The sequence below is a fragment of the Chiroxiphia lanceolata genome, chromosome 2 (genome assembly GCF_009829145.1).
Source record: "Chiroxiphia lanceolata isolate bChiLan1 chromosome 2, bChiLan1.pri, whole genome shotgun sequence".
Taxonomy (NCBI): domain Eukaryota; kingdom Metazoa; phylum Chordata; class Aves; order Passeriformes; family Pipridae; genus Chiroxiphia; species Chiroxiphia lanceolata.
The window spans coordinates 57,078,365-57,105,015 of NC_045638.1; the positions used below are offsets into that span (position 1 = coordinate 57,078,365).

Consider the following 26,651-nt stretch of genomic DNA (forward strand, 5'->3'; position numbering starts at 1 on the left):
ACTTCTCCAGCTCCAACAAAGACAGCATTCCAAAAAAAAAAAAAGAAAAAAGCATTCCAAAGACCACTGTAGATGCTGGACATAGACCGATTCTTGAGTCAAAGACAGACATCCGCCAGCCAAAAGGAATAACTCGAACAAAGGAGAGACTTTCAAGTTTCAGACTTTCAAGTTCGAGACCTCTAGTTTGAACTTATCTATGTTTTCATATATCAGTAGGTTCAGTGGAGTTAGAAATATCCAGTATGTGTAATGAAAACAACCTCTATCAGTGGATACAGCATGAACATGATAATATATGTTTTCCAACCCTAGAGCAATTGTCAAGCAATTACTATTTGTCAAGGCAACACAGTTGATAGTCAGGGTCATCTAACCCTAGGTCATCTCCTTCTGCCTTATTCTGAGGCAGGTCTCAGTAACTCAGCTGCCCAGCTTTCTTTGATTTGCTCTGAATGTAATTTGCAGATGCAGGTTTCTCTCCCTACACACAGTGAGGAAACCGAGGGAGGCGGTGGCAGCAGCAGCAGCAAAGGGTTGCACTTTCTGCACCACGATGGCTCATATAAGCAACAGCTGCTGGGGTTTTGTTCTAAAACGAAGGAGGGCCTGTGCGGAGTCAGAGGGGACTCCTGGACAACTGATTATAACCAGGACTTTCTAAAGCACTTGCAAGGCCCATATTGTGTTTGTTTAGGACCCAGAACTACAAGTGCATGTTATAAGTAGACTGGATGAATTGGTTTGTGTCCCTGAGTTCAATTATCAATTCTAGCTACCTTTTAAAACAGAAAGGATAAGAACTTTGTCTTAGTAAGCCTATTTTGGTCTGGTTTTACATTTCCTTTTTTTTTTTTTTTTTTTTTAAAGGCCCTTATTCAACTAAATATAACCGCTTTACAAAATATGATTCTTTTTGCTATCCAGATTGTGATTTCAAGCCTGTAAAATTTTTATTTAACCATCTATATAATGAACTTGTGATTCTTAATTTTTACATTTTATAATATAAAATTAATGGCTTCTCTTTACCATGACTTGGTCTTCCAATTATAATTTATAAAAGTGTGTGCATAGATGGAAAATGGAATTCAATCCAAATGTAATAAAGAGCCCTTCATGTTTTATCAGTTAAATTAAATAACCATAAATGTACATAACATTTAAGAAAAAAAAAGTTATCAGAACATGCTCCATTGAAAACAGATTCATTCAGCAAGAACTGATCACTGCTAGTTGGTGAACTTAAATGATTGTTTCTGGCTAGCACAACCTTCAAGACTTTGGAACTAGTACGTCTCATCCTCTTACAGACTTCATTCGTGGACCTGAAGAGAACAAATGACATTACCTACTTTTTCATCTCCCAATGGATTTTTCAACTTTGAACATACTAGTCATTAACATAAACTGGATGAGTACATTAAAAGAGAAAAGGAAAAGCTATCAGAAGCAGGTTCCACATTCTGCAGGTTATAGTTCCAACTGCTCTGCCAGTGACTTCCATCCCTTCAGCGGTTTGACTTTATCTAAAACTTCGGCGTAAAAAACATGCAACTCAGTATTTTTATTGTGTTATTTTAAAATACTATAGTAAATTTAACTTTAATACTGGCTCCCTACTTTCATAATCAAGCAGTCTTGTTAAAAAACCAACATTTAATTTAAATAAAGTGTATCTATAGAATTCCTTAAACACATATTAATCATTCCAGGAGGCCACAAAAATAACAGAAAATGTGAATTCCTTCCTTTCTTTTTTGTCAGCCATTTGCACTACAGTATGTTCAAACCAGAATGGGTTCCTACTGTGCCTGTTGGTGTACATACAAAGTTAAAGAGATAGAGTCCTGGAACAGAGGTTTGCCTTCATTTCCTCAACACCTGAGGTGGTGGAAATAAGAAAACAAACAGGATAGGGTTTTTTTTTTTTTTGGTGCACTGGCTGTTCAGGTGCAGATTTACCAGAAGCAGGAGGCACAGGTTAAAAGGATGCTATGGTGAGTTCTAGATCCTGCCCTGTTCCTCCATCCATTCTTCCCCTCCCCAAGCTCTAGCTGCACCTATGCCTATCTACTGAAAATTGGAAGGACTTCTGGCTAACCAGGGAACCGAACATAAGCATTGACCACCTCAATCTCTGCTAAAAATAGAGACTTCCCATTAAATTTCCTTGTCCTTACTAAGTGACTTAGGAGGATAAGCTAACTGTCAGGACAACTTCCTAAGTTTAAAGGAAGAGAAGGAAAGTTATTTCTGAGAATGTCCAAAGGCTTTGATCCTGGCTTGCTGTATTTTGGAATAGATCTGTGGATTTGATTTATTCACTTTACAAGGATCAGAATGAAATTCCTCCTCCCAAATTACTGTGATGGAAACAACACTATCCCACAGATTTTCTATTAATTTTCTTGCTATTCTCTTTGGCAGGCTCAAAGATTTCCTTTGTAATAAAGAAAATCTGAAGGCCAGCATAAGGAACAAGAGAAGTCACTACTCAGAATTACAGTGGTAGCAACAAGTTTCTAGAGAGATGAAAATGAAGAAATTTTGGGTTAGGTGAAGGCAAAATTAAGTGAGGAAAAAGAGGAGAAGTAGAGGCATTTCATTAACGTGTTATAAAATCTTTGAAATACTACAGACTATGAAGTTAGCAAAGCTGAGTGTGCAGTAAAAGGAATGAGAATGACTGAGATTGACTATAGTTGATTGAATTTTAAAGAGGGCAAGGTCCTAAAAGTATTTTGTTTCATTTTTGCAAAGACTGTGAGTAGGTCAAGATGCATAAATAAACTTTACTTTAAGAATACTAGAGAGGTCAGACTGGTTCAGGCCAGGCATACAGTTGGCCCATTTACCTATCTACAACAGCTGTCATAAGCCAATTCTTATCCAAATATTCTCTCAGTGAACAGCAGGCCCAGGACAAGCACATTTGATAATGTCCATAGGTTCCAGCATCCAACTTTGTTTTAGTTTGGAGGGTTTCCTGAACCTGATGTGGTTTGTCTAGTTAGTGACCTTTACTAGATCTCTCTGCCAGGGTCTTGTGCAGTCTCTCCTTAGATCAATGAGAACTTCTTTAATCCATACTGTCATTAGTTACATAATGTTGTGAGTATATTACCCATGAACATGTAAGCTAATATAATTTATTGTATTATTTGCTTTGAACATGCCTACTGCTAGTGTCCTCTGATGCACCCTCATTTATTTATTGATAGAGAAGGTGAAAAGTTGGTTCCTGTCCATACTTTTTGTCTGTGATTTTAAAACATTTATTGCTATTTTGAAGAGGCAAATTTTGGTATTTGTTAGAGAGGTGCTGTAATTACAGTCTGAAGAAGACTCCATTGCCCCTGGTCTGGAAACCTCTTTCTTCTTAGGTCTGCCAATCAACCACCAGTTTGCCTGCTATCTGTGGCAGATGCTGAAGCTGCTATTGCAAAGAAGTCCTTCCAAGATCTTGAGAACTGGAAGCTTAGATGAGCACATTCTGACAGAGCCATTCTTTTCCACTGTTAGGGAAGATGCATTAGAGGAAAAGATGCAGTCGTGCATATTGTGCTCTTAAAACCCTGCTGGTCTTTCTGCAAGCAGAATCTAAAAAAATAGCAGGGAGTGGAAACAAAGATAAGAAAATTTGCCAATCCACATAAATCAGCCCCATTCAAAGCAAATTACTTGTAATAACTAAAGCTCAAGGAAGCAATGTAAACTCTATCTAAAATATGAAGCAGAAAACTGAAGATAAAGTAGTTCAAGCCTCCTCTAAAGGAGAAGGGCATTGTTCTTTGAGTTTGGCAGGAGACCTTAAGTGGACACAATTAACATCATAATAAAACCAGCAGAAGCTTTTGAGAGTTTCCTATTATTTCAGTAGGAGAGTCATATATACATACCTATGCAGTATACTCCCATTTTCCCTACTATGTGCTTTACAAGGCACAGAAATATTTCTCAAGCAGGCAGGAAAGCCCAGTTTCTGTTAGTAAAGAATTATACAGATAGGTAAGAGAGGTCTCCGTTCTTAGGTAAAAATATAAACAACAGCCTTTTAGAAATCTTACTGCAAGGTAAGGTATATTGTACCGCTCTACAGAAGAAGATAAGCAGCTATTGCAGAAAAAATGGACTTTGAGAGAAAATATGTTAACTCCACTTAGTGTCAAAGCTATTGCACAGCCCCATGCTACTGAAGTAGAAGAGGTTAAGGGATACCGATGATGCCAGGATACTCAAACAGAAAGTCTTTTCATTTAGGTTTGTGAGTAACTCTAAAGTGACTCTATTTGACACAAAATGATCTGTACTGTTGCAAAATAGTTTCTGTCAGCAGATTTCACCTAAGCAACGCCCAGTCTATCAGCTATAATCCTACTGGGTTTGGCTGCAGGATCTGATTATTATTTCAGAACAGTATGTCTGGCTAAGCAGGTAAAGAGAATGTACTGAAAGTTTCACAAGACACAAAGAAAGGCAAAAAAAACAAACAAAAAAAGGCACGCAAAGCCCATATTATTAAACAGGTAAACAAAACATTTTGTCAGGAGCTCTCAGCATCCTTCTAGTTAGAACAGACACCTATTTGTATCTGTTATGAACAAGCACACATTTAAAAGTCCCCATTTGAAAAACATAACTCTGGAAGACAGGTCAGTCCTGTTGACTCCCTGCTACAATGGTTAGATATGCTGAAGGTTTGAAATGCTCGAGAGCTTCTAACATTATCGGCCCTAATCCCAAATGTTGCCTGGTTCTGACTGGTTTAACTCAGAGCCATATGTCACATGAAAGTTCTTGACCCTCAATGGCTTGTTGACAAATAGATAATTAATTATCACACTAACTATTGGCACTTGTTTGGGAAGTCCCTGAAAAACAAACTCAAATTTACTTTCTGTTCAAGACAGAGGGTACTGACTGAAATAATTATATGGAGAGAAAGCATCTCCTGAACATCCAGAGATTTGAATGGGAGCAAATCCCTCTCTCTGTCACCCAGACCCTTAGTACTTTGAGGTATGAAGGTGACACTGTAATAAGTGTCATTTGTTCAAAGTTTAATGAGGAAAGGACTTCTTTATGTACCCCAGACATCTGATGCAGCATGTATCAGGTCATTGCAAGGCTGTGCCTTTAATCAATTTTGTGCACAATGTAGATAAAGTACAAAATGTTTTGGGAGAGACTATAATTGCTGAGATGTTTTCACTGATCTTAAAAGATGACCTAGAAGCTGATTTAGTGGACCTGTTGCTGTCTAGGATCTCTCCTCTGGGAAGTAAAAAGCCCTTGATAATATGATGTATAACAGCAAAACCATAACCAAGCGTTTTAAATCAATGTTGTTTTTGTAAGTCTAAGAACTGTTGATCATATAGTTTTAGACTTGTGTGAACTGAATCAGTGATCTGTTGTGGTACTGCACCTCAGTCCTTTATCTGCTGAGGCACGCTGTGATGATGGCTACTTTTTCTGGGAGGAGGCAGCGCAAAGTCAACAGAAAATTCCTGTTTGTTTCACAACAAAGACTGAAGAGTAGCACTCTAATATAATCTAGAGTTCCTATGAGGAATCCAAGGTCTTTTCTCTGCTGCATGGATCCCTATGTAAAAATAGACATCTTGTAGGCTGGCAGTTCAAAATCCCTGAGGATTAGTGATTGGTTAGGAGATTATGGATACTACTCCAGTCTGAATTTGAAATACCAAATGAAATTGCTGAGGCACCGATAGTTGACACAGAACTGCCAGCCCCCTCACCCTTTCGGTAAAGTTGTAGAGACAGAAGGCCCTGTCACTGATTTGTAATGGTACGTTTACTTCTGCAATCAGTCATAGAAGGAAACCTATTTCTGCTGTTTATTGTTTCTAATAAACTTGATAGCTTGTTATAGAATATGAGAGAGAAAAGCCATGAGGCCAGCAAGTCACTCAGCACTAGGTATGACACAGTACTGAAATACAAAGACAATTGCTATTATCAGGGCTATAAATACATAAAGCACTTAACACAAAGCCAGTCACTATCAAGGCCCCTGCAGGGAATGCCAGGGTATTCAAGTAATAAAATTGATCTTTTTAGGACCCGGACTTTAAAATACACAAATCAAAGACATGCCATATTGCTGATGAATTTTTCATCCCTTGCTACATGCCTGGGCAGCAACTTGTGTTGAGAATCACATTCTTCTTGCCTCCACCAGTCTTCCCTGCCAATACAAGTGGACCCTGATACTGGATATGTCCCAGAAGATCAGAATCACAGCTTTTAGGACACTGAATAAGAGAGACTGTCTTAAATCATAACTATAGCTTTACTCGTGGAATTTAGCAACAAAGGGACTGTTTAAGAAGGAGGTCTCTTCCTCCCCTGCTGTATGTTTCCTCTTGGAAAGAGGAAATGTTACTATGGGATATCTTGCTCTCCAAAGGATCACATTAAAGAAAATCTTAAACCCCAGTAACCTATGACTCCTTTATCCATATATAAAGAGATATATCTAGTATGTTAACTCAAACTGTATTTTGCTAATGGTCATAAGGGGATTTAATTTACTCCATGAAATTAATTATACTATCACAAATAAAGTTAAGTAAATCACACAGTGCATGTACTGCATTATTTCCATCTCTGTGGTATGATGAAAATAATGAAATCATCAATGGTTGTACTCACATGGCTATTTAACGCCCTGAGGACAGTGAACATGAAGGTGCTTCAAGTAGTAGTCTGCTGATACCATTTAATGGACTCTGCTTATCCAAATAATTTGTCCTTGTGCTCCAGGGACACATGCACACCAGCAATGAAATCCATCTACACAACCACTCAAAGAGGCATCCAAAAGCATCCCAGATGAGTTATTAATGTTCTTTGTAAAAACTGGGCAATTAAAATAACTCTCTGTGCTTTGGTCAACTTGGGTGGAAAACTGGGCTATACAAAGTAACACAAAAACTGCATTAATAAAGTAAATACTTCTTTATACTGTTGCTGTACCTCACACTGTTAGTCTGGAGAGCCCAAAACTACAATAAACGCAATTTCTAGTTTTCTAAATAAAATATTTTCATAATTATCTGTTTCATAATTTCTTATCTATTTCTCAAAACTGGACAAAAATTATCCACACTCCTAAACACTAACGTTTACACTTTCCAACCTATCTCTTTCTGATGTAGAGTTTGTACTACTTTGTTCAGTCCAATTGTGGTTACGTTAAATATGGGGATTACATTACATTATTAAATCTGCTAAAACAGAATAACTCAGAATAACTGCACACCATGTTTTCCCAATTCTACCTCCAATCATAGATTCTCCTGCCAAGTTAAATAAATATTATATCATTCCAGTTTCCTTATATGTGCTGTTTACCACACTTAATCAAAGTGCATATATTTTTTATTCCTAACTACACTTTAATTATTCTTACTGTTTCTGAATGTCCTTATTTAATCTGTAAATAATATTTTTTAAATTATTAAATTATAATTTCATTAACACCTTTGAAAATGGAGGTTAGATCGTTCTATATTATTAACTCTGTATGTTTCTGAGTATTCATACTACGCAAAAGAGACACAGGCACCTTGCTGGGGATTGATTTCTGTAGTAGTTGTGCCAGGCCTCTGAAGATATGCAGAAAAACTAAATTTCTCATCATAATAAATCCCCTCTGGTTAAGTAAATACTCTCTGTAGTCAGCCATTTTTTTTTAAACTGTTCAATAAAATATTAAATGGGAAAGCTTAAAATATAGTTTGCATTTTCAACTGTAAAAATGAATGTTCGTTTACAGTAACTATTAATATACATGTTGAGAAGCAAGTTGTCACAAGTAAAACCAGACAACCTGAGGTTTCAATTGTAAGTAAAAGGAGCCTTAGTATTTTTTTCATTTTTTCTCCATTTGTTCAATTGATCAAGGCATCTTGCAATTTAGAACCATTATTCTTTCTTCATGAAACATCTTGGATCGTAAGTTACTTCTTTGACTGTCATGAGAAGTCAAGTCACATAACTTTCAGAGCCCTTTTTAAAGCAGTATTCACTTCTATCCAGGAATTACATTTTCCTATGCTTGTAAAAAAGTGTGAGCTAAACATTCTAAAGTTATTTGCTGGACATGTTCCTCCAAAAACTTCTCTCACCTATACTGTTTGTCTTCTGTATAAACTGCATTAATATAAAGATGCAGTGGTATGTAAGTCATATTCTTGAATAATTCTATTCAAGTTTACAACAATCTTTCTCCAGATCGGCTTGTATTATAAAGGCTGTAAGACTTTGGTGGTCTATTTGTAAGTTAATTCTCAAATATCATAAGCAGATGCTTCCTACTTTAAAAAAACAACCAACCAACCAACCAACCAACCAAACAAACAAAAAACCAAAGAAACAACGAAACAAAAACAAGCAAGCAAACAAACAAACAAAAAACAACCAAAACCAAACCATAAACCAAAGCCAGGTAAATCTAAACTATTCAAGTGTAGTATTAAATAGAAAAGTTATACTCAAATCCCTTGGTTCCTTATCAAGTTAACAAGACACAACAAGCTACAAAAGTGAAGGGGTGCTACTTTTCTTATTTAATCTTCCTCTCCGGGATGTTAACTGAGTGAAAGCTACTTGATTCTCTGTACACAATTCACATTTTTAATACAGCTGCTTCTAATAATTGAAATGTTTCTAACACAATTTGAGGGGTGAGGGTACAATAAAATGTCCATTTGCAAACTTTCACAGCCTTTCCTGTCACAGACCCAGTACAAGAAAAACCACTGGAAGATAAACACTTTAATTTGAAGACTTTAACTACTGTTTGATATGAACACATAAGTCCTTAAGCACCTAACAGATTTCTTAGAAAGCACAGACATGCTAGCCAGTATTCTGAATAGACTGAATTCTGTCAGTATTCTGAATAGTCAAATGATCCTCATTCCTTCAATATTCTTACTCTTATGTTATATATTTTATGCTCTAACAAAAGCATGGATTGTCCCTGTTTTAATAAAGGTCATGAATGTTGGTAACATGAACCATACATTTTCTTTAATGTTGTTTTTTAGTACAGAAAAATAAAATAACTTGAGGTTTGGAGCAGAAATGCAAGTGATATTTTCCAATATCACTAACTAATTTCACTTTAGGGTTCCATTATCACAGCACAGATACTAGGTTTCATTTTTATTACTAACAGACTTTATTTATCACTGTAAAAATAGTCCATTAACCACAGAAAGTAAAATTCACCATCAAAGTTCTGGTTTTGTTTAGGAATCAGACTTTTTCAGATATTCTGTCAAATAATAAACCCTAGTCATCTATATCTGACTTAAAAGAAACTATATGTGTTTTGAATTCAGAATATTTCCCTGTAATACCTACAAAGGTATACATACTTGAGGAATGTGTGCTAGATAGAATTAGAAGCCAAGAAAAAAGGGTATTGACCAGCTTCCTGACCACAGAACCAAGCAGTGTAAGCAGAACAATAGCACTGCTTGTATGAACAGGTAACATGCTTTATCCTTATTGATGAACTCTAAATAGAAATTATATGTATACGAATTTTGAAATTCAAATAAGTGAAAATTAAAATATACAAAGGCATACAAAATTCAAGAATACATCTTTCAGCAAAAAAAAAAAAAAGATACCTGCATTTATGATGATTTATCATGCGTTCGGACTATCCGATTTCATCTCCACATTCCAAACTTATTTCTCAAATTACTTCTTAATATTCCAGATTATTTATTGTGTGGAGCCAACAGTTATAAAAGAAGATAGGTGTAAGAGCATTTTGATGACAGAAACTTTTTGTCTAATCCATTCTAAATTGCCAGTGAGGAAGATGCTGCATCACTGACAGATAGGTTGGTTCCAGTTTTTAACTGTCCTCGTACTTAGAAGGATTTTCCAAATATGTAGCCTGTTATTTTTGACTGCAAACTAAGATAACTTTTTTCCTGTTCTTCCACAACTGGATACAAAAGACAATTGGTGACCATCTTCTTCACAATGATCTTCAGATGTCATATTATTTTCCCCACTCTGCTCTTGACTAAACAAATACAACTCTTTTGAAACACGCCTTATAAATCTTGCTTTCCAAGAATGTTTTCACTCTTGTTCTTCTATGGATTCTCCTTTACCTGAAAATTGAAATAATTTTCCTTTTTCAGACTTTATTTTAACACAAATAAAACAATTTTATTCACTGACTTTTACTCTGGCCATTTTGCATGAGTGTTCTTTGATTTTGCTTCATCTGTAAATGGCAGTATCAACATTACTTGAAATTTTACAATTACTGTAGAGCAGTAGGCCCCACAGACTCTTGAAAAAAAATACATCTCTATATCTCAGTAACTTTTCTGGAAATGAGTAATGACAATTTTCTTTGAATCTAGAGTAAGTAACTTTTTCTTACTTTTTCCTTTTCTTCAAAGAACTGGATAAAACAGGGATTTTGTATATATCTTCTTAGTTTTACAGTTAATAGCTAAAACAAGAATTATGCTATTCTTAATAAATAAGCAGACAGATAGATGGATGGACAGACAGGTATAAATCTAGTTTTTCACTGAGAATCAAGCATAACAGAAGGGAGATTTGACTCAAAGCCTGTATCTCTCTCTATTGTCTCAAAAAAGGCAATGTCTGCTGAAATAGAGTTAGAAGGTTGTTGCTAGTTGAAGTATGCTATGGAGTCTCTCTTTGATGATTACACAGTTACTTGTTTGTGGTAAAGGTATGTCATGCTTTACATTGTTTTCAATGAGTTTTGCCTAAATAAAGAGGAAATATTCTGGACCAAGAAAAGTAAAACAAAGGATGTATGATAATAAAAGATCAATTCTGCAGTGGTGATCTGTCTTCACATTTTTTACCAAATGCCTGCCTTTAGAGAATCTAGTTTCTTTACTTTTTTTAATCACAAATAGTTTATCCCAGGAATCTTCAAATTATTTCCTTGGAAAGAAGGGGGGAAAATAAAAGGAAGTGATAAACTGCACAGCAGTTTATGACATTTAGCCCAGATTTTCTGCTTCTTTGCTCTACTTCACTTGTGCAGACCACGGAACTATACCACAGTCACATATGAAAGTTCTTCTCAGAAGCAGTTTCTACAGTTTGGTTTTGCTTTTTAATATTCATATAGTTTAGTCATAGGTTACTTTCACAATGAATTCCTGAAATTTAGTAGTTGTTCTTTGTAATCTAGTTAATCTATCCATCTGCAAAATGTGCATGATGCCTAGGTGTACTCTCAATACACTGAGTACATAGGCTGAAGGCCTCCCAGCAGCACTGCACTCATGCTCAGAGACACCCAGTCTCCACCTCCAGAAAAGCCTCTACCCCTTCGGCCAAACTTCTGAATGCAGTTATTTTCTCCTTCCCATATTCCAACTTAGCTTCCAGCAGCTCTTACAAACTATGTCCCCCCACTTCCTCAGGAAACATAGAGAGGCAATGCCCCAGCAAGTGATTATTTAAGCAGGAGTGATGGGCACAGAGTGTATTCACCATGAAGGGAGAAGCAGTCTATGAAAACTTCTCTAGCAGACAGTCGTACCTGCAGTATCTGCCATAAGATTTTTCAGAATGCCTTTTTGCAGAAGTCTTCAAACTACTCTTTTCCTCAAAACAGGAACTACCAGTTCTGGTAGTTCAGACATTAGGTTTAGAATATGTAATGTACTCAGAGAGAAGTGGATAACTTCAAGTATTTTGTTTGGATGTTTCATGTAATTTTCAAAAACTATACTCAGGGGCATCCCAGTATTATAATTTTATATAATTCACTTGCATTTCCAAATTACAAGGTCATTATAAGAACGAATACTTCTTTTTTTCAGTTAGGTATGTAATATATGTGACAGATTTGCTCTATGTTATTCTTCATCTATATAATTCTACTTTCTTATATTCTTCATTGATATTCTCTTGCTTTTTCAAATGTAGTTTCTATTATTGGCAAAAATATGTTCCTACTGATGTCAAAGCAAGCCAAAGGTACAGAATTGTACATTCATACTACAGAAGTGATTTTTCCTAACATAGTTCCCTACTGTGCTGCATATCTGGTTGATGGCAATACAGTAAAGCCAGAATAGCCACTTAGTTCCTCCAGAAAAGCTGCCTGCATTTCTGCAGGACTGCTTCTCCAAATACTAAATTAACAGGAAAATTTATGCTGAACAGTTGTTAAGATGGTCTATTTTCTTATCAGTGTTCCATTAAGAATAATTTCCTATTAAAAACTGTTTCCAAACACCTACTTCCAATTTTACTTCTCAAACTCTGGCTATTTTTATTTGATTTATAGCATCCTAAAATTTTGCCCATTTTATTTCATTTATGTCCTTTATGTCCTCAGCACCCACCAGAGTAGCTGATATCTTTTCAGAATCTGCATGTTGTTTTTATCTGAGTCACTCTTTACCTCTGAGTGACTTAAAAGATAATACTCAACTGAACCCTAACAGATCATATTCCAACATTGTCTGACTTGCCACATTTTCCTTTTCTTTTTTATTTTCTGTCTTCAGATTTAAGATGTTAATCTCAGGTCACAAAGTAGTCTATGAATGTAAATTTATTTTTTCTTTTTGTGCAGTTTTTTCTGCACATAGTTTTCTACAACCTATAAAACTAGAAATTATCATGAAAATAACTGGTCAAATATGACCTGAAACCTAATAGTAATTATATCACATGCTGAAAAACTGTCCAGGTAGTACAGAGATTACGCTAATCCCAAGACATTATTGCATATCCTTTTTTGAAAACTGTATAAATATTCAGTAGAATCCTTATCCTATCATGTGCATGATGAGGTGACTATTTTATATTGAAGCATGTCCACTTCAGCATTAGATCCTTCTTGAAAGTCTCAGAATAAAATGCTATAAGCATTAATGCATTATATTTCAGGCTTTTATCCTACAAGGAGGTCCACACAGGTGGGACCCAAACTTCATTTTAATAATGAAGTAAATCCATTTACCCAAATGGTCCTATACTGACTTCTTTATTGTAACCTTGCTTATCTTGAAAAGAATATTCACTCATCTAACTGGCTTTACAGTTTCAATTTTAAAATGCTTCTACATCAGCCAAGTATTGTTTTTCCTTTTATTGTCCTCCTCTGACTTTCCTAATTTACCAGGTTTTATTTTATTAGATTTTTTATGCTTTCTTCCCTTTTAATTGTCACACATTATACCCAAACTTAATACATTCATTGACGTTTATGGTCTGAAAGACACCTATAGATTACTGGTTTTCATGCCATTGCATTTTTGATTTAGAGCAGGCTAGTACAGTTGTAATTATTGCCAACTGGATGTAGTGCATAAGATTACATCTGTGCTACTGAGCTAAACAGGGCTCAGGCACATGCTTGAGCTCCATCATATAATAATCCACGCCATTTAACTGTTAGCCTGCTCTTTGGTATGCTTCTCACCTAGGCCAGCAAGCACTCAGGCAAGACACTGCAGGATGTGGGGAATAGCGTGGGTTAGGGAGTCTTCTTATAGGCAGTATGAACAAGGCCACCCTGGCTCAAGAGAGCAAAAGGGTTAGCCAGGTGAATGTGAGCTGTAATTTGCTAATGACTCTTGACTGGGTTGTGGAGCATTTTGTTTTCTAGTATAGATGTGATCTAAGAAGTTAAATGCCATCAAAAACTGGTAGAGTGCCTTCTTATGAACCTGTTACCAGATCTATGCAAAGGATTTGAGCTGTTGGCATGGGAGAAGAGTAGACAAGGGTTGACTGTGACTTCCCCATGGCAGGCAAACTCTCAGCCTGTGAGTAGGAGTGGATCTTGGCTACCTTGTGCTACCTCCAGTGGACAGAACAGGGGTACAGAATCTGGACCCCTTCATATCTGCAGGTACTTTTCTATACTTTCCATTAGCATTTCTGTTAGCTGCCACTTCAACTATCTTTTCAAATAAATGTTCTGATTTGTAGACAGTGGTCTTAGATTTCCTTTTATTCAGTACTATTCTACTGGAAACAAAGAAAAAATTAAACACTCCAGAAACTTGAGAAAAATCTGCTTTCTAATGTTTCTTTAAAAGTCTGACACGTTTTCAGAATATATTACCCAAATGATACTAAGTCAATAATTAGGCTCCCTTAGACAGCATCATATGGTCCAAGCTCTCCTTCGGTTTATCTTTGCATGATGGCGAGCTTAAAGTTCCCATTTCCAATTCTGTTTTCCTTTCACCTACTTTATACTTCACTAAACATTTATTTACAGCAGAATCTTTCTCATAGTCTATCGTAATGTTACTGCTGAACCAGCTGTCTGCTATTACTCTTCAAACCCATTACCTTCCCATCAGTGATTTTCACGATATGTTTTTTCTGGTCTTTCTATGAAACCAGAAGATTTGTACAGTCATAAGGTCTTAATTCTGGACCTAGTATCTCTTTTTTCCTGATCGCTATCAGATCCAGGACTGAATTAACTCTTATTACTTCTTCCAGTTGTTTTAAGTACTATACAAAAATATCCTCCTGTAACCTACTTTGAAACACCTCTTGCACGTAACTCAAATTCTTCTTTTACAGTTTTTCATACATTTTCATACACATAGCAATATATCTATATATATCATACATGTAAAATGTCTGTATATATATATATGATGATCATAGAGACCCTCATAAACCTAGAGAAAGATAAATGAATCAATCCTTCAACATAATCTTCAGGGATTTTGCATCTTCCATTTTCATTTGTGAAATTATTTCTGTGTCTGCCAGCCATGTGAATTTCAGGATCTGCAAGCAGAGTGGTTGTTTTATAAATTATGCTTCTCTCACCTTATATTCCTTACATTGCAACAGATAGTTATATTCTATTTATGTCTTAGCCAGACTTGTTTGTAATGTGATCAAAGAACATTTCTTGGAATTTGTAGTGGTACTGCACCTCTCAAGATTTAGATATACACCTGAACCTAAACTGTGTTTATGAACAGAAAGACTTATCCTTTCATGATTATTTCCTGCAGGACTTTATAGATGAAGTATGTTTTCACATCTTGATGTAGCAATTCACTCAACTTCATTCTCCTCCTGTAGATGTTTTCCTGTGGTTACACTTACTCATTTGCTGAAAAATCTTCCCTGTTTTGTTAGTATTTCCAGCTATGCTTTCCTCAATGTTCCTAATATATCTAAAAATAAAGACTTTTTAACTGATTGTTTTAACTGAGACATTATCACTCAAAAATTGCAAATCAAAAATATACAAAGTATATTATTATCTTCAAACTACAAGTCTAAATTCTAGATTAGTAGTACTATCAAGCAAGTAGTACTAATTAAAGAATACTATAAAACAATAGTTTTGTACCTTAACAAGCTATATCAATACAGTACTCTCAAAACTAATTTTCTAAAACTACACTAATTTAAGTCAGTTTCGTGTACTTCCTTCTAACAATAATACACCATTGTTAGAATTATATTATTTCTCATGATGAGTAAGGCTTTATACCATAACTACTCTGCTGTAAAATGAACATGACTATTAAGTGAGGGATTATTTCAGGATTTGTACTGCATTATATAGTTAATAAAAAGGACAAATCTTCAGTAAGCAATACTGACTTAAATGTATGCATGCCAGTTTATACCATTTGAGGATATACCCCAGAAAGTCCTATCAGGTTTTACATAGTTTTTAATATTCTTTCTTCTTCTATGGATGATTTCATATAGTTCTTTTTTACAAAAATCATTGCAGTTGATGCAAGTTCTTTCTGGCAAAAATCTTCCTGCTACTATTGTTCAACACAGACTCTATCATTGGTGTAACTGTTTTAGAGATTCCAAATTTCCTCTGCTTTCTAATCCTTGTCTATAATGTCATCCTCGTGCTCAGTAAAAAAATCTGGCAGAGAAGGTGCTTTTTTAATGCCCTCAAAATTATGCAAAGTACTGCCTGTAACTACACTAATTAAAAACTTTTAGGCACCATAAATTACATTCTCAGTCACATCTCCAATCATTTTCTTGCATATTGCTATTATTACTTCTATTATTATTACTGCAAATTACTTTAAGAATCAGAAGAGGCTTCAGAGTTATTTTACACACCTAAAACCAAAGTTCTGAACTGTATGATGACAAACACTATTTATGTTTTATCATGGTATTCCTTTTATTGTAATCCAAATTCACATTATCTAAAGGACATTTTGTATAGATAATAAAATATGTAGGTAGCTACCCCATAGAAAAAAATAACTTTTATTTAATATTTCTGCTATAAGAGAGTCTGATTTTCAAAAATTCTCCTGATTTTATGGATCTATATCTTTTAGTTGTCTTTTTTAAACTCCTTATATTAATATCAATATCAATATCAATACAAAGCACTCTTTCCACTAGCATTTTTCTTTATCTGCAAATAAAATCTGAAAACTTATGCCATACCATTTATGAACACAGCATGTTTGCTTTTATTCAGATGCTCCTTTTAAGTTAGCATTCCTATATTGAACAAGTACCATAAGTCTTTATTTTTACAGGAATGTTTATCTCTGTCCATAATTATTATTCCATGGATGCAGGAAGCAAGGTACTTTGATCTTGTGAAGGCACATTTATCATAAAAAACTTTAAATGCTGTCTCCGAATTGTTAAGTTTCTTCTTTTCCTTACTGAAGTCCTACAATAGCAGATCCATCCAGTGTTTAGAAGTATATATATTCTTGAGTATATATGATCATGCTCAAAGCAATATTTTAGGCAAATGGATGCACACATATGAGAAAAAAAGTACCAGTATTGAACCAAAAGAGTTAGGAGAGTCCAGTGCAGAAAGGAACCAGAAACTTAGGTTAACAGAAGGAACCAAAAAAGAAGGGAAGAAGACAGAGAACTCAAGAGAAGGAGATAAATCAAGAAAATATTACCATAGGGAGAAGGAAAATAATTTCACCTTTTAATAAGTCAGACTTTACCAGTAACCAACTTTGTAAGTCTCCCCCACTTTCTGCAAGTGAGCCATATAGAAATTAATTGTTAAAATAAAGACTAGAGCTGTATTTTATTAAATCTATATGTCTTTAATATGGATTTTATACTCTTCACACTGATTTTACATTTCTACAAACATCTTTAAATCACAATTACATTAGGAAACCAGCACATTTTATATGAAGGCAGAAGAACAATATTTTTTAACTATTCAAAATCATAAAAAAATTAATGAGTGCCATATTCTTCTTTTTCTATGTCTTCACTACAGTACTATCAGTCCCAGAAAATACTGGTATCAGCATCAAAGGAAGGATCAGCAATCTTTCACATCAGAAGTTAGGACAATACTTTCAACATGGATTGTCAGAGAGGTAGCAAGTGAAAAGCTTCAGAAGGCATGGTAGCTAAAAAGAGTCAGGAAAAGAGAAAAAAAAACAGGGAAAGATAAGATAATAAGATCAAAAAGGACAGGAAAAACAAAATACACAGAAAATGGCAACTGTAACAATTGTGTTTATTCATATTAGAAACAGTACAAGAACACTGACAGAAAAGGTGAGGAATAAGGCAGCCAGTCTTAAAGAGGTCTAGAGAAGAGACCTAGTACGGTATGAAATGCTCAGTTATTCCTCAATTAAGGTGACAGCCCACTCACTTAACTTTAGCTTGAGCAAGTCAGTTCAGAGGAGGATTCCTGTGAAGTCAGTAGACTGAAATGGGCACCTCCAGAGGGCGATTCATCCCATCCTAAGGTCTGAATCTTAGAGTTTGAATCACATAGTTGAAATGTAATTAATTTTGTGAAGTTCACTAGGTATTTACAAACCTAGCATCATATCTTAAAGCTGAAAACTTACAGATAACAACATCTGGATTAAAATGAGATACAGCATATTTTCAACTTCCTTTAATTTGAACAAGGAATATTTACAAATTACTTTCATCCACACAGACCATGTAATATGTTTGAGTGGCATAATATTTTACTACCAAACACTACTTGTGTGTATTACACTGAGCACAAAAATGAAGATCGACCCTAACAAAATAAAGGAAGTTTGTTTTTCTGTTAAAACTAATTAAGTACTACTGGGGCTTTATGTTTATCTGCTGCAAATAAAAATTAAAGCTTGACATCACTGGGATTCTGTATTCACAACATTCACAACATAACAGTAAGGGCTGATTATAAAATACAGCATGAAGTCTCTTATTTAGAACTTCTAAAAGTTTTATGAATGAATATGAATAGTACAGTTATGTCAGTTTTTCAGTATTCAGACCTTCACTGGGTGCCCTTAAAAACTGCTGCTCAGTGACACAGACATGGCACAGGAAAACGAAACCTGTCACACAGCAATTTATAGAATAGTTCCTATGTAGACCTATCTCTATCAGCAGAAATTAATACACTATATTCCAAAAAGTAGATGTTATCATTTCAAAATTAATTGTGAACTGGCACCATAAGGCCTCTCCCTGCTCCACCCATTTTCCACTCTCTGTCTCCAGTCAGCAAAGGAGCAGTTTTAGAGGGGATGTACATTTACTGCTGTACATCTGCTCAGAGCTCAGTTACACTAGTGTTGCTCAGGTGGACAGTTGAGGTGTTTTATGCATACCACTGAGTGAATGTAAGAAAATGGGAGGTCCTTATCTCTGTAGATAAAAATAAACAGGTTTTTGCATGGTAATTCATGAAGACCAGTTATACTCACTGTGTGAATAATAGTTAATTGCTCAGTTTAAAACACAAGATTTCCCTAAAGATTTACTCTGCTATAATACCATATATACTCATAGGAATAATGCAGTAACTAAGCACATAAATGAACAAATTACAGAATTAAACTTTTTGGCAATTTCCTAATTTATTTTATTTTATTACAGCTTATGGATGAAATCCACATACTGATGTCTAACCTGTAACAAATGCCAATGTAAGTAATCCATTGTTCTACAGCCAGATTTGATTATGAAAGGATTGACTTTGCCTAGTCCTGCTGAATAATGATTAATTAGCAGTTTCTATTTTCAATTTCAGCATTATTACAATTAGGTTTTACACACAAATTTTGCCACTCCTAACTGTTATTGCCTGCCTGCACTCTTTCCCAAATGCTAGTGAGTAGAATTAACAGAAATATATATTAAAAAATGGCTTTGATTTGGTCATGTCTAATAGTGGGGGTTTTAAGAGCTAACCTGGGAAAACAGAACATTGGGGCAGTCATCATTTTATAGTAGGAGAATGCATTTTGTGATTCAGGTTGGCCCTGAAAGTCAATTTAAAGCCTTTCTTAGAAGAGACCATGTTAAAATAAAAATGCACAGTGAGTAAAGTACAACTCAGCACAGCAGTTAGTCAGAAAACTGAAGTCTCGCTCTGTTTTCCATGTAAGCACAAAGCATAACGTATCTGAGCACTAAATACAAAATATTACTGTAAACACTTACCTGACTCCTCCCTTTCACCCTATTATTTCTCCTATGCTCATTAAGTTTTTTTAATCTTTCCTTTCCCTCTATAAAGGAAAATAATTTCCTCCTCTCCATTTCAGTTTCTTTCTTTGCTTTTTCCTACTCACCTGCACAATTTCTGAAATTCCAAATTTTAAAAGGGTTATGAATCCAATCCTGGGGTGAAATACCAAGTTCTGAAAGGTTTTAGCATAGCTGAAGATCAGTGAGTGTTTGTGTTCTCTCATTTCCAACAAATTCATAAAATCACCAGAATAAAGTTAATCAATGAAAATCTATTTAGATAACTGTAGTCTTAGAATGAAATCACCATTCTGTGAAGAGCTCTGCTCACACAGCAAAACATAACAATGATTTTTACTGATCTGAACTATATCATTATCTCTGGTACCTTATTTTTATGCTTATCTGTTAAGAGAAGTGCACGTTCACTTCTCTCCTTTAGTAGCCATTCTAAATGATGCACTGAATGCTTTAACGAATGAAATTATTTATGTCTTTAAACACTTTATAACCACCTTATTATATGTAGAAGATAAAAATAGCTAGCGTTAAGACTAGCATATTGTACAGAAATGTAAATATTTTCTCTCCTGTAACAATTCATAAACAACATTTATTGCCTGCAACCACTACATATATTTTTAGATGCCAGCTCTTCTAAACACAAAATCCATCTTTACAATATTTTTTCAAGTAGCTTAATAGCCATAATATCAAATGCTGTTTCACATAATATCAAATGTGATGTTTCACTGACATGGTAACAGGAAGTTAGCTCAGTGTAAGTTACTTTGTAGAAGACAGTGCCAGAACTTCAAGGTGTTACCTCTCAGGAATCATGAACTCCTGCAGTCTTAAAGATAATATGACATATGACAAGCAACGAGAGTAATACAAATTTTTAGGAACCAACATTGACTAACTAAAAGAATGATCTCTACATGCACTATAGAAATCTGCCCAAGAAAGAAACACCAGAATAGTTTCCTATTAAAATAACGTGCCCTCTAACAAAAAGAAAAAAAAGTATGCTTTATTTTACTATTGTTACAGTCATCTTGGTACACAATCTGTTCGTATGGTCACATGCTGGAAGGATTATTAATTTCTGAATTTTAAACTCTAGCAGAAATCATGCATCTTGTTAGCTAAGTTTAGTCATAGACATAAATATGCAATCATAATCAATATTAAGAAGCAAAACTGTCAAATAAAAGCTTAAAACTTATTAAAATATCTGTGACAAAAAAAACCCACTGCATTGAAAAAACGCATGCACTTAAGGGGATGCCCTATCACATTGCTTTCAATATTTCTGCTGACTCTTTAGTCTTCATGAACAACCTTCTAGGGATCAGCAAAGTAATAATTAAGAAAAGCAACCATACTGTTCATAAGCTTCAACTTATCGCCAGTAGATGCAATAATGCACTGAAATTATTCATTTATTTTTAGGAAGGTCATAGATCACAGAAAAGTGTAAATCAAAAGGACCAGGGTTTAGAAACCTGAGATTTTTTTTCCGCTGTCTAGTAAGACAAACATTATCTAAAAGTCATAACTCACCATGTGGAAAAAAAAAATCATCACATTCTTATGAGTGCTACATGAAGAGGGGAAAAGCAACAAATTACTTAATTTATGATCAGCAGATTTCAAATGACGGGACATGTCCCACTTGAAGAAGGTGCAAACTGTATGTTGGAAAGGAGAAGCATTATTTTTTCACCCAGCACTTCCACAGCATCTCATTTGGATCCCTTTGTATTCACTGGTCAGGCTACACCACCAATAATGTGTTTGGGGCTTCTTGTTACGAGTCAGACATTGAGGTGCTGGAGCACCAGAGAAGGCCAATGAAAGAGTTGTCAAGCACTGGAACAGGCTGCCCAGGGAATTTAAAAGATATGTAGGCATGGCGCTTAGAGAGACAGTCTAGTGGTGGACTTCATACTGTTAGGTTTATAGTTAACTTGATGATCTTAAGGGCCTTTTCCAACCTAAATGATTCTATGATTCTGTTCTATGATTCATTTGTCTGTTTGCATCTGCAGTGTGGAACCCGATATGCAGGAGGCAGAAGTATAGTGGGACAGAAGAGAAGCTTTAGTTAGGAGAGATTTATAGGACCATTTGAACCTTCGTGTGTAACTGTTCCTGGAGTAAGCAGAAAAGTAGGTTTTCCACTTAAAAGGGTCATGTGCAGGAACTGGAAAAGAAGCTGAGGTTCCAGAAGACATGGGGAAGGGTATAACTAGGGCAGGTGTGGAGTGAGCAAGAGTCAGTTAGAGAGCTGTAACCATGCTTTGTAGTAAAGTAACTTCTAACTGATACCAGCATATTTATCCAACTGTGATCTTTCCACCTCTTTACAGAAACTCCTTTTCTGATACCTGTTCCAAATTCTTCATTCACATACACTAATCCCCAGACCTATCAATGCACATCATTACTGCTTCTGTACCCATATGCCTTGTCTAGTCTCATGAATCCCTCTTTTGTCACTCACGGATGACACCAGGAAATCACCTTTTTCTACACTATAGCAGAAGTCACTGTCTCCTCCCTTACATGTTCCTTTCTGACATAAGACAAAGATTCCCCTCCATCTCATATTCACCTAGTAGCTCAAGTCTGAGCAAAGACAACTTCAGAATCATATAAATTAGCAACGGGTATTTGGGAAGATAATACAAAACATGCACAAATCACCTCATTTTACATATATGTATCACTACAAGAGTAAGAAATATGGAACACGAAAGTTAAACAGAGCATGTTCACCTGCACCTTTCTTTAGTCCCTTTTAAAACACTACTGCTTTCCAGTATTTTGTTTAAATTTCATAAAATACACCATAATAGTTTTAGATAAATTATTTCTTCAAGATAAACATATTTATACCATTTGAATATGGCTTATAATTTGGTGAGCCTAAAATTTGACACCACCATAATTCCTCACATAAATATGCACAGTATGTTAGAAAAGATAACATCTCTACAAATTACTTATGGATGTGCTTGTATGACACTCAGGTCAACAGGATGTAAGGTATGTCAAGGGCAACTAAAATACAAATATTTTATGATGCTGGAAAATTTTCAATAGCAAAAAAAAAAGTATCCGGAGCTGCTAAAATCCGTGCAAACACCAGTAAGGTGGCTTGACAGCCCTGGCATCTCACAGCAGCAAGATATTCCTGATCACTAAGAGTGATATTCCAACTCTGTGGCAAGCAGGAACTTCAGGTTCAAAACCTGTACTTTAGGCTCATTGAGGCTGTGAAACCCTAAGAAACAGGGAGAAAGAATCTTCTCTTCAATTTGCAGCCCCTGCTGTTAGAAAGAACAGCTACAAGTGCCTGCCTTTCTGAGTGGCAGAACTGGTCACAGCCTGCTGAGCTCACAGTTTACGGTGTGATGGCTGCTGTAATCCAACAGCCACTGCCTCTCTCTGATGATAGATATGGCTGAACAGTGGGGTCAGCAATATCTGGCCACTCTGACAGCCAAGGCTCCTGGATCACCACAGATCCTGCTGTGAGATCCTTCAGGGTCAACAATAGGTCTCACTCCAACTGTGAATATTTTCCTTTTATCACCTGCAATCTTTATCACTTTTTCAGACTGTTTAGGAACGGGTGGACCAGCAAAAGTGCCAGTACAAAGTTTTGTGAGGCGGCAATGTGAAAACTGCCCATTAGCCGCTACACTGTTCCTTATCTTCTAACACTTTACTGATCCACAAAGAATTCTAAGTGACTATACTTCATTTTGTTAACAGTTTTTGGTTACGGATCTTTTTAAAAACTTTTTCACTCTTTTCTGTGAATCTGCTGACCCCTTCAAATAACTTGCAAAGCTCTAAGACAAAACTACTTGTAGAAAACCCAAGACGATGGTCGCCTGTTACACCTATCAATGTTCTTATTAACTGTATTCTTTATCACATTTACTGGCATTTCATCTGTCGTGGTAGCCAGACTTTTTAGTTCCACTAGTTCATGACCAGCACTAGAGCCCTTTTTAAAACTAGGGTCAAATACATTACTTTCCATTCCTCTGTTATCAAGGCTAATTTAAATGACAGATTACAAAACACAGTGCATGGCTCACCAATTTAATTTCTGACTTTTTCTAGGACTACTGAATGAACATGTTTTTTGGCAATTTATTAAAGTTTATTCTATCAATTTGTTAAAACATCTTTTATTGATATTTCAAATCTGAACTATTCCCTGTAAAAATGATTTCTATGTAGGGATGTCCCTAATCTCTATCATAAACCTTGCCAATGCAATGAATTCAATTGTTTCTTTCTGTGATGGCTTTGTCTTCAATATTCTCCTTAACCACAATTACCTCTTAAACTTACCTCCTTACTAGCAAAATTTACACTTGAAAAAAATGGGGTTTGGTTTTTAGAATTTTAGCCCATTGCATTTCAAAATCTTTTTGTTCTGCCTTATAACAGGTCTACATTTAACTTGCCAGAATTGTGCTCTTTTCTGCTTTGCTTGCTTGGATTTTAACTTTTTTAAAAAGCTCTATTAATTTCTAGTAATTTCCTTTACTGTTGAATTGTGTAAGATAATTCTTATTCAACTGGGTTAGGCTCAGAAAACAAAGCCCCTGTGAATTTTTTAATATTTATTTAAACTGTATCTTCATTAGTATGCAATTCTTTTTTACACAACACTGGGCCTTTTTTTCATTTTATTTTAATCTTTTTCTCTCCTACAAGTATGAGAAACTTGAATATGATATCTCACTACTGAATGGTTCTTCTATTTGTTGTGTGCTGATCTTGACTAAATCAAGGGCTGTCCCCCTCTTCTGGATTCTCTAGCTTGTTTGCCCAAAAAGTAGTTCTTGATGATATTTAAATACACAGCCTGTGCAAGATGGTGTAATGTAGCAGAATGTTAAGTTTATCCAGTCTGTACATATATAACCAAGGACTCTTGCTACAATCAAGCTTTTGGGGTGTACAGCCGCTCCAATCTCCCACAGTATTTCACAGCAACTGTCTCCATCCCATCAACTAGCCCAGAGCTCTTATTAAACTTCTCCTATTCAGCTACAGAACCACTTGTAATTAAGTTTTTTTGCTTATTCTGATAAAATTATTTGACTATAATTTCTTTGGTACATACAGCATCATTTGTCTGCATAGTCTAATCTACCATCTCTGTATCAGCCAGGCACTAAACATTCCATCATCTCTGTATGACCTATACTCTGATATTTCATCATCCCTTTGAAAGAAAGGAAAGGGTTACATGCAGGCTCACTTACAGAAAGAGGGTGACAGACCTGGGGAATTTCTAATGGAATTCATCCTTAACACTCTTCTGAAGAATCATTACCCTCAGGGCACAATGGAAACAGAGCACTATGAGATAGCAATGTGCCAAGATACCAAATAAAAACTAAAGTTCCTTCTCAACAAAAATCAAGTGGCATTTGAAAAAAAAGACTGACAAATGGCACAGTTGTGGTTATTCAAGATTTCTGTACCAAGAGAGGCTGTGTCAGGAAGGGAACGAACTAAGGATGCTATGGAAGCACAAAAAGTCCTTTAACCTTCTGCACACACTGCAGAACTTTGTGATATTTGCATTTACTTCCTTATGTGAGGAGGGAGAATCTGTTCTTATAGCTATAGAGAAGAGAAGAGAGGGATGCTTTCAGGATACAATGCCAGTAGCTACTGACTTGAGTTTGACAGCTGAGAAGGCCTCTGAGGCTAGCATTTTTTCTGTTGGCTGCAACTCACTTCTTTCCCTTTTGTGAGGCCTCTAGTTGGAGAACCTTCTTTCTGCATTAAATATGATGTGACATTAGGCACAACAGAATCTAACAGCTACACTACAGCATCCAGCGGGTATTCATTATTATTTATTTGTATTACCATAAATCTTGGAAGGCCTTACCCTGGACCACTTCACATTACGCTGGACCATGAATAAACACAAAACAAAATATAGATGTGCTTAAATTCTACATAAAGAGACAACAGAGAAATTATGGCAGAGTACAAATGCAACGACACAGTACTACTGTGATATGTGTTGGCATTAATATACCTGCAATATATCTGTTGTCTAGTGAGATTGTTTTAAGCTTCACAGTACATAAAACTTTTAAGAAGAAATTTAAAGGAAGATAGTGAACATTTCTGTTTATGAAGAAGTCAACCAATACATGAGAGGCAGTCGAGAAGAAAATATCCAGTGTGGTCTGAAAATGTAATGATTGAATGATGGAAGTTGGCATCCTATGTTGATCAAAACCAGAGTGAAACTCTTGATACTGAAGGAGAGGTATCAGGTAGAAGTAGTCTTGATGGGCCTTGAAAATAAAGACAGATAGCTTATCTTTATTGCTTTAAACGGAAGGAGAAAGTTGAAAATAGCAAAGGAGGAAGTTCAGAAAACGGTATTTACAGTAGCGTAACACTTTGACTAGCTAACAAGCATGGCAAGGCTGCAATTTGTCAAGGCAAAAGTAAGAGATTTTCCAAGAAAGACATGACCCATGAAAAACCTGGCTGAAAAAATAAAATCATCTGACAGAGAAGAATGACCATCCCTAAAAGATTGGAAAAAGATTCCCAAATGCAGATTTACCCTAGACTTGATGACAAAACAAATGACAGCATGACAGTGTCTTTCATAGAGAATATAGAGATTGAGGGTATCAACCTAAATATGAAAAAAACTACTAACAGAAGACCAATAGTTCTAACTGGAAATAAAGAACTGAGAGCACTGTTCAGGAAAATTTTCATGCATAACATCTGTTTAGTATTGGAAAACAAGAGGTATATGAAACACAAAACATTGTTTTCCCCATAAATACTGTGAAATGAGAAAATTCTTTCATGTCACATTTATTACTAACTTATTACAGCTATCTTTGCAGCCATGTTTTGACTTTTAAGGATTGAAGAAAAACAATGTTCATGACGCTAGATTATGAGGAGTGTCTCATTCGACACAAAGACATGCTACATCCAGTTTGAAGACAGGACAGTCATGATACAAGCCAAGTGCAAACAGCAACAGAGAAAAAGATCTCACGAACTTACAACTAACATGCTTAATGTTCAGGCACATTCCT

General features: G+C 35.5%; 1 protein-coding gene and 1 long non-coding RNA gene across 27 annotated transcripts in view; one reads left to right on the top strand and one right to left on the bottom strand.

Annotated features, from left to right (window-relative positions):
* Window positions 1–26,651, top strand: part of LOC116783191 — a 76,178-nt gene that overhangs the window by 8,000 nt on the left and 41,527 nt on the right. Inside the window, exons 2-3 of the long non-coding RNA XR_004355548.1 lie at window positions 13,827–13,927; window positions 18,931–18,980. This is a non-coding gene — a long non-coding RNA (uncharacterized LOC116783191). The remainder of the gene's footprint in view (window positions 1–13,826; window positions 13,928–18,930; window positions 18,981–26,651) is intronic.
* LOC116783189 overlaps window positions 1–26,651 on the bottom strand; it is a 41,845-nt gene that overhangs the window by 2,062 nt on the left and 13,132 nt on the right. For 10 of the 26 annotated variants that reach the window (XR_004355545.1, XR_004355546.1, XR_004355544.1 and 7 more), the window contains one exon: window positions 16,865–17,444. The exons of 2 other annotated variants lie outside the window; for them this stretch is intronic. Coding sequence is in view for 2 of the 24 variants with exons in the window: in XM_032680528.1 (XP_032536419.1) it covers window positions 17,404–17,444 (41 nt within the window). In the remaining 22 variants the exon portion in view is untranslated. Of the gene's footprint in view, window positions 1–1,351; window positions 1,536–6,681; window positions 6,943–9,416; window positions 9,558–9,674; window positions 10,173–16,864; window positions 18,700–19,245; window positions 19,317–23,642; window positions 25,881–26,651 lie in introns of those variants that run through there. 14 more of the 26 variants (XR_004355538.1, XR_004355525.1, XM_032680527.1 and 11 more) reach the window with 9 other exon arrangements.